The 9018-nt window shown below is 39.8% G+C and overlaps 1 protein-coding gene across 4 annotated transcripts; it reads left to right on the forward strand.

Moving 5' to 3' along the window:
• The first annotated feature begins 233 nt into the window (after window positions 1-233).
• rnf170 (ring finger protein 170) lies at window positions 234-6149 on the forward strand. Of its 4 annotated transcripts, none has more exons than XM_033647420.2 (7): window positions 234-533; window positions 1878-2041; window positions 2596-2671; window positions 3358-3472; window positions 4263-4336; window positions 4584-4715; window positions 4995-6149. In XM_033647420.2, exons 2-7 carry the CDS (start codon window positions 1902-1904, stop codon window positions 5262-5264), a joined length of 807 nt encoding a protein of 268 aa, XP_033503311.1. In that variant the 5' UTR covers window positions 234-533; window positions 1878-1901; the 3' UTR covers window positions 5265-6149. The 4 variants fall into 4 exon arrangements, with proteins under 4 accessions (XP_033503311.1, XP_033503310.1, XP_078018132.1 ...); XM_033647419.2 differs by having other exon boundaries at window positions 234-445; XM_078162006.1 differs by having other exon boundaries at window positions 234-445; window positions 1886-2041.
• Window positions 6150-9018: the final 2869 nt, after the last annotated feature.

Below are 9018 nucleotides of genomic sequence, written 5' to 3' on the forward strand. Positions count from 1 at the left end.
CTGACTAGTTAAGAACAGTCCCTAATTATTATTCATTTCTTATTTATGTTTATTCATTTTGTTTTAATTTACTTATTTATTCACTCATGTATTTATTTAGTTGGTTGGTTGGTTCTGTAGTTATTCATATTTTTCATTATTTCTGATTGACCTGTTAATCAGTGTAAAATTGCCCGTTGCGCTTCTATTATGCTTGAACCGCTTTTCTTTTCAACTCGCGCTCTTACCGTAATACCTAGTATAGTTATGGCTTATATGACCATCTTTTCCCAAGTGTACGCTTTTCTGTCGGTTTTTGGGAGAAGTGTGCCTTCATCACTTCCTGTTGGAGAGGGATTTCATGATTAAGTTTCGCTTCAAGATGAATAGATTTCTGACAGAAAGGGCTTCCTGGCAGAAGCGCAGTGGTCAGACCCAAGACGTTGTTGGATAACCAGGCAAAACGGTAGCTATGTTTATGATTTAGCTACGAGCCGAGCCATAATGGCCAGGCTGAGCCCGCGTTTACAGGACCAGTTATTTGTCTTTTATCGGTGTGTAATATTTCTAGCAACTGTCCAGCGACTGCTGTGCTTCCTGAAAAGACACAATGTTGGCTAGCAACGTCAGCAGTTTTCATAGATGAATTACAACGCATCATTAGCGAGTTAAAGCTAACTACTCCATGCTAACGCTAAACTTAGCTAGCAGTGCGTTACTGTAACTTAACTGTACGCTTGTGACAGACAGTGCCGGTTGAGAGTGACAGGAAAGTAAACAACAACAGCCTCTTAGATATGTTGTGGTTCTAGTAACGTTGTCAGGTTTGATAATAATTGTAAATGCGATTTAAGTCCAGCAATGCTAGCTAGTTGTGTTAGATATGCTAACGATAAGAAGGCTTCAAGACACAGTAATGGTGTAGCTAAGGTTGGTAAACTAATGTTGAAGGAACAAAGGCTGTAATGACTCTAGGTTTGTACTTAATACTGAAAATGACACTTGGTTTCATACCCTTAATTTGTTGAAGCAGTTTGATAAGTGAGAAATGACAGGACATCTTATACTTGGCTGTCACTGAGGACATTGACAGCGTATAACTTAAGTCAGACTAGTTTTGTTCCTCTGTGCAGCTATTGCTAAAAGTCCATTATGTTTTCAATTTGTCCACTTAAAATTCCTTCACTGTGTAGTAATTTGGAAAACTGGTAGCACTGCTGACTATATAGTGAGCCCAAATGGTGAACACTAGGACTGAACAGCATTAGCAGTTGGCTGTGTACTAGTATTTAGAGACCTTACAGATTATGTAGAGCAGTTGACACTCACTGAAACACTACCACAAATAATATCAATATTGGACATAGTAATAATTCAGTTTATCCTCCTTAGACCCTGTGTCCTCTTGAGGACATCACATTTGGGGTTTACTTGACCTTATACTTCATTCTGCTTAACTAACACCTGTTGTCCTCGTCCAAACCTGATCACATTTTATGGTTGAAACGTGTTTATTTATATTTAATAATGTCTATAGTTTGGTATGGTGACAGATTTGATTCATTTTAGCAACAGTAACAAGATAAGACGCTGTTAATTATGAAGTACTCGTCTGAAGACATTGGGACTTTATCATCGTTTTGTTTGAGGACACTAGGACTTTACTGTTGTCTCGTTTGAGGACATTAGGGCCTAATTAGTGTTGACAGTGTTAAGTTTTTCATACTTATCGGGTCCTGCTGATCCCAAATAGCTAGGAGCAATTTAAATGCATACTAAATAACATTTTAGGCTTGAGGAGAGTTCTTTTCTTTTACTATTTTACATTAGATAGGGATCAAAAGCAGAATGCAGTCCAGTGAAATGCTAACCTTTCTCCCCCCCTCTTTGTTTTGCAGTGTTGTAGGCTATGAGTGTGGGTGATGGAGGACAGTCAATGCGGGGATCTGGACTACCTGATCCAAGATGAGGACACCCTCATTGAAGGTGTCAGCAACCAAGTCTTATTTGTTGTGGTGCTAAGTGTCACCTTCCTCGCAGGCCTCCTCACTCTGCTCTTCAGGTAAAAGCAAACCTAGGATGATATTTATATAACGTAATGTCACAAATGTTGACAGAAAACAGCGATTAATACATGTCTTTTTACCTAATCATGTACAGCTTGCCCAGTAAAGTTTCACAGCTTCCCTGCTAGCTTTCACATAGGAGAACGTGTCTTTACAGTTAGTTTGCCCGATAGCACTGCTCGGCATTAACATTAATTTAACTGCTGTACTGTATTATAAATCTTCCGTGATTCAAATTTAGGCAGCCAGCACTGCAAGCTTTGTTTTACATCTCTTCTGTGCATTGCCATTCCTTCTGTTAGTGGCTATCTTTAACTGTGTTATAGAAATGGTTTTTCCCATATAGTTGTACAGTGAAACAGAATTCTGTTTTGTAACGTAGCTTGTAGCTAACAAAATAATACTGTTAACAAAACTTTGCTTGGTGTCTTCTATTAGCTTTCTAGTTAAATTAAAATAAAAATCATCTTGACAGTTTGCTTAGCTTTATGTGCTGTTGTTACACTCATAAGTTTCAGTTTTGGAAATCTAGGTTTTGGGTTTTTTGCAGACAAGAAGAGCAGAACATTCATCCAGAGAATCAGGAGCACGTTCGAGCCGTCCGGCAACAACTCCAAACAGAACAGGTACGCAGGCAAACACAAGTCAAGCCCTTCCACCTAAATATGGTTGACAAAGATGGCATGCAATCAACAAATCTGTTGAAATTATTATATCTTTTTTAATGAATTCACTATTCGATCATAGTAAGCCTTGCAACTTCACTACCTTTCTGTTTTGGGCAACTGTACTTTGTATCAGACATCAACATAGACCTTGGACATTATGTGTCATGTCAAACAATAGAACCCAATTGTTTTCAAATACCTGCAAAAGTATCATTTCACAATTCAGTGCAAGGGACCAGTTTGTAAATCATATTGTGACCTGGAGGCCAGCCCTCCTTTCACATTTTTTAGCTGAACCAAAAGTAATATTATGCTAGTATCTTATCTGTATCTAACAACAAGGAAGCAAGCCTTAGAATAATACACTCTGTTATTGTATAAAAACGCGTTTAGTGTTAGTTGTATAGTGTTAGATCGCTGTTTAATTATTTAGGCTACAAAGTAGTAGAAAGCCAGGGATGTAAATTGAAAAGTGTACAGGAAGTTGCAAATGGGCTTTTTTTTATTTACCATGAACAAATTCTACATGTTTAAAGGAAAAACTTTACCTTCTCTGAATATATTTTGCAGCAAGGTCTAGTTTTGCAGGATTGATGACTGGCTTTTTCTTTTTGATTTTTATGTTTTTGATTTCATTCTGTCAGGATGAAAATCCTCAGGCGGAGGCCAGGCAGCAGTATTACACAGACATGTCTTGTCCTGTCTGTTTACAGCAGGCTGTTCTGCCTGTGGAAACCAATTGTGGACATCTTTTCTGTGGTAAGACTGTTGTGCAGATTCCGGTCATGCAGCAAAACTGAACTTATACATTTTAAAACGGAGAGAAATTTTGAAGCAAATTGGTTATAGTCACTTCTGGGTATGTTTTCTTAGCTGTATTCTGTTAGCATAAGCTGACATGGCTTAGCTATAGATACTTACAAGTCAGAATAAATGTAGAATTCAGTTGCAAAAATTAAAATTAATCAAAGATAACTGAGGATTATATCCTCCTGAGACTGTGTCCACATACGAGGACTTCACATTTTGGGTTTACTTGACCTTATACTTTTTTCTACTTATCTCAAGCCTGTTGTCCTCATTCATGGACCCTTTTTTTGCCATCTAGTGGTAGTAAGAGCACAATACACTAATCCATCTACAAACAAGATGGCAGCCATCTATGCCAAGTCAGTCTGCAGCCGATCCTGACACAAAAGTGGGTCCAAAACCTGATCACATTGTGCGGTTAAAACTTGGTTATTTGTAATGAATAATGTTTGGAGTTTGATATGGCAACACATTTGTCCATATTTAGCAACAGTAACAAGTTTAGACACTGTTAATGAGGAAATACTCATTTGAGGGCATTGGGACTGAATTATCGTTGACAATGTTTAGTTTTTAAGACTTATCGGGTCCTACTGATCCCAAATAGCTAGGAGGAATTAAAAATGCACACCAAACAAAAGTTAAGGTCTCAGGAGAACATGTCTAAAATACTTAAAAATTCTTTTATTTGTGCTAATGCTGGGTTCATGTTGTAAAGTGTTGTTTTCTTCCTGCATAGGCTCCTGCATTATAGCCTACTGGAGGTATGGCACATGGCTGGGTGCTATTAACTGCCCCATCTGCAGACAAATGGTGAGACTAATGTTGGATGTAGAGTCGTCAACCTGAGCTTTTATGTTATATGAGATACCAGGTTTACATGTAGCTTTGAGTGCTGCTTACTTCCAGATTGTTCATCTGTTAGGACTTGTTGTCATGTTTGTCTCTACTTCTAAAATACCTTTAATTTTGTTTTCGGTCACTGTTCATGTAAGTGTATGCCACAGAATTCCTTTTTGTCATGTCTAATGTCAAGTTGTTTTTTCTCACCCCTGCCCAGGTAACGTTGCTCTTCCCACTATTTCATGAGCACGCCAGTCCTCAGAGGGTCCAAGATGGCGAGGCAGAACCCCAGCTGATATTATCAGACATTAACGATTACAACCGCAGGTTCTCAGGCCAGCCAAGATCTGTGGGTACACTGCAAACAGATACATATTACTGCTAGAAACAGTTTTGTTGTCCTGTTACAACAGTTATTCAAATATGCTAATAGCAGTATCAAAACTATGCTTCAGTATTAAAACTTAAACACAATTTTCTTATTAATTTTTCTCCGCACTCTGTAATCTGTGGCTCTGCTGGTAAAAGATACAAGCATGCAAATGAGATACTGACTTGTGCTGTGCATTATAATCAGGGGAGTGTAAATAGAACTTCTCATAATATTTTCTCTCCTCTGTCTTCTCAGTATATGGACAGGCTGCGAGATGTGCCCACCCTGCTTCGTCATGCCTTCAGGGAGATGTTCTCTGTGGGTGGCCTCTTCTGGATGTTCAGGATTCGAATTCTTCTCTGCCTAGTGGGAGCACTCACCTACCTGGCCTCGCCGCTCGACATCCTCCCTGAGGCACTTTTCGGCCTCCTGGGATTCATGGACGATTTCTTTGTGATCCTGCTTCTCTTTGTTTACATCTCTATCATGTACAGAGAGGTGGTTACACAAAGACTGAATGGCTAGGTGTTGACTCATAAAATTCGCCTTGGCTTGCTCATGCCAGAATCGGAAAGAGTGAACGCAGCATCTGTGGTGGACATTGACAGTTGATCAATAATGCTGGTTCTCTCAGAGAGGTTTACTTTGAATCCTGAGATGTGACTTAATCATCGGAGAGGGGTGAACTCTGAATGTTGACTCTGTGTATAGAAATCATAAAGGTTCATAGATTGAATGACATAGAGGCGACCAACAATACGGCATAAGGATGGCTGCGTCTGGCTCTATCAGACTCTGCAGTAGGCCTGGGAAATTGTTTTGGTCCATTCACTTGAACGACCAGAATTACTGCCAGCCAATTCTATGACAGCATTGCCAAAAGCAGGTATTTGGTCAATGTGCGTATCATCATAATGGAGACAATTGTGTAACATAACGTGATCTTGAATGTACTGTATTAATGGCAGTGTCTTGATTATGTGCATTTAAAGATCCAGATTGTTCATTGACAAATTTGTTTTACTGGAACCACCTTACTGCGACTACTACAGCCTGTTTGGCCAATTAAACTGATGATGCACTTATTTCAGTAACCTATGCATATTCATAATGACTTGAAAGGCACTTTTCATGCTTGTATGGAACTCACTGAATCATTTTACTCCCAGCTGTTTACATTTATTGATCAGTTGCTGAAATCTCAACCTTTCTGCATGTGTCCATGTGAACTGACGACGCACAGGACAACCTGACTGTTGCATGAGAACTCCTCAGTTGGCAGATAATTAATCCTAAAAAGAAGGCAACCCAAAGGTGTCAAAGAGCACTTAAAGGTCATGTTGAATGTAAACTTGCTCAACTTGTGAATGTTTACTTACCTTGCCACTTAAAGATAATGGTGAGTTTGGATCTTTGTCTTCTGTACAGATCTTACAGTCTTAATCAGGCTCAGTCACAAGACTTTTTAGATTCTCCAATAAATTTTTGGAACATTAATGTCCTACTTAACCTGTTAGAAAAAAAGTTAACATTTAAAAATGAAATGTTAATGTTAAATTACTGTTTTCTCAGTGGTGCTGGCTTTAAAGAGAGCAACATAACAGTTTCAGTTCCCCATCAGAATCGCTGTCTGGCACCAAGGTAAAGTGGTTAAAATATTCCAAATATAGTGTACACTTGAGACTTTTTTAGGTGGGTAAAATGATTTTATTGCTCAACCCTACACAGCAGTACATTGCTTAGCTTCTGTGCCAGTACTCCTGTCTGCTTCTCCAAATTGGTGGCATGCTGATTGCCATCTACTATATGTAATACACTGACTATGGATAAGCACCTCATTCAACCCTGCTTCAAAAGATTTGAACTTTCCCTTTAAAATCTTGTACAGTCTATGATCCAGTTCATTTTATTTGGTAAATATTTTGTAAAGGATATACTGATTTGGAAACCAACGTTTTCTCGGACTAGGTGGGTGTAAAATGAACGAAGGGGATCTTGGACTGTTGAAGGCGATCGATTGGAGAGCTCTGTTAAGGACTTGGTCCACAAAGTAAAAATGCAGTTTTTATTTTCAACCGTTTCAGCTGGTGACCCCTTTATATTTTTATTACATTATTAGTTTATCACAAGAGAGGCCAAAAATGATTATTTATTTTGTGTGGAGGAAGCAAAGTAGAGACAATCAAGAGTCTTCTATTTGTAGATTTATATTTTTCCTGTTCCTGCCCCCCAACATTACTGCCAGTCCATGTGGGGTCCTGACCCCTGAGTCTGAAAATGACTGCTTCAGAGTGGTATCTGAAACTGTATCCAAACCATTTGCTTTCTTGGGACTCTATTTGCTGAGCATGGACTGGCCTTCATGTTTATGAATAGTAGAAGAAGATGGAGGCTGAGGCTCGTGTTGCAGATCAACAGTCAACTGTAAAATTCATTCAGTTTGTCTGACAGCCTCAGATCACCTAAAACAGGACCTTCAGTCTTCTGTTGGAATGTCCTATTTCAAGCTGCAGCACATACCGGTCTGTGTCATGCCTTGTCCCTGTCGTTACGGATTAACGTCTCCTGTAGTTTGTCTCTGGGGCGTTTGAGCAACCGCCACCCTTTTGTTTTTGATAGCCAATCTGAAGCTAGTGACAGCAACATGTGTTGTGAATGCATCTGGTGCTCTCCAGCTGAGAACTGGTTAGGTGAGAGTCTTGTCCTGGTGGGAAAATACTGTGAAGGCTTTAAGAGTCAGTGCATTGGTGTGATCTGCATAGGGATTCCCCCTAAAAACAATTTTGAAAACACAGCTCCAGTGTCAGTCTAGATACTCAACATCACTATTAATTGAGTTTGATGGTCATGTGATGCTCCAGAAAAATCTGTCCAAGCATCATACAGACTCTACAGTCTCTGAGCACAACCTCCCATCTTTGCACAGAAGTGAGTCAGCTGTGCACTTTCCCAAAACTTGGCTCTGACGCTTCAATAAAAGGGAGTAGATGAGACTGTTATTCATACTGTAGACCACCTCCATTTTGACTGTAAATCCATGGCTTAATTTTTTCCTGTTATTAACGGAATATTATTTTAGAGAGCTGAAGATGTAACATCCAGTAATTAACGAGAAGAAGCACAGATTTGAGGAATTTAATTTTGTGTAGCATAATTCTGTTTTCTGCTTTCCTGTGCTAGTAATTATCTCATGACCCCTCAAATTTACCTTGCTACCCAGGTTGGGAACAACTGCCCTTATTAACTATTTTGGGTGACTCCTAACATTTAAATGTTATTTGTGCTTACAAAGACCATTAATGTATTTTCTTTCTCTGCTCCTGCCACAAGAGAGCAAGCCTAGATTACAGGTAGGGCTGAGTACTGTTTAGGAGATTAAGATACCAATACCCCTGAAGTGATACTGTTACCAATGGAGCACTGAATTTAAAACCTTTCGTTTCTGCTTCATTCAGTACCCATCAGGGGAATGTAAGCATTCAGTTGTATAAAATGTCACCACACATCACAGGTGCGTAGTATAGCCATACTTGATAACGTTTTGGTGGCATCTAGGCATGCTTGACTGAAAATGTGTTGTAGCTGCTGCAGTAGTAGGCCAACCACATGTTGCATTAAATCAAAGCATGCTTGCGGTGATTGGCTGTGAGCAAAACCCTACCAAAAGCTTATTTTTTCTAGATCTGGATTCAGAAAGGGGAGGCATGGTGTTACCGCCTCACAGCAAGAGGGCTCTGGGAGCTCCTTCTGTGAGGAGTTTGCATGTTCCCAGAGTTCTTTCGCTGCCTCCCAGTCCAAAGACTTACAGGTTAGTCTCTGTTAGTCCCTATGGGTCAGCCCAGTGATAGTCTGGCAACCTGTCCAGGATGTACCCTGCCTCTCGCCCAGTATCAGCTGGGATAGGCCCTAACACACCCACAACCCTGAACTGGAAAGGCAGTTATGGACAATAAATGAATGGATTCAAAAGGTGTCAGATACAGGTATCGTTTGACTTTAGAAGTTTTAGTGTTGGGTTGTTGTGGTCGATACCTTACAAGCAAACCCCTAGTGATACCTTATAGGTATCAACAGCAGTGTAGTTGAGGATTTATGCAGGCACATGGGTATACCCTGACTTTTTATGGCTATTTACAGGATACCTACCTATCAGCCAAAAAGCCATTGCAATATAAACTAGTGTATACCCACTTCCTCCTCTGTAACCCACCCATCTTCCAAGGTGGACACCCATGTCATCACCTACCACTGTACCACTGGGTATAGATACCCAGCCCTA

This window comes from Epinephelus lanceolatus, chromosome 19 (assembly GCF_041903045.1).
Source record: "Epinephelus lanceolatus isolate andai-2023 chromosome 19, ASM4190304v1, whole genome shotgun sequence".
NCBI lineage: Eukaryota > Metazoa > Chordata > Actinopteri > Perciformes > Serranidae > Epinephelus > Epinephelus lanceolatus.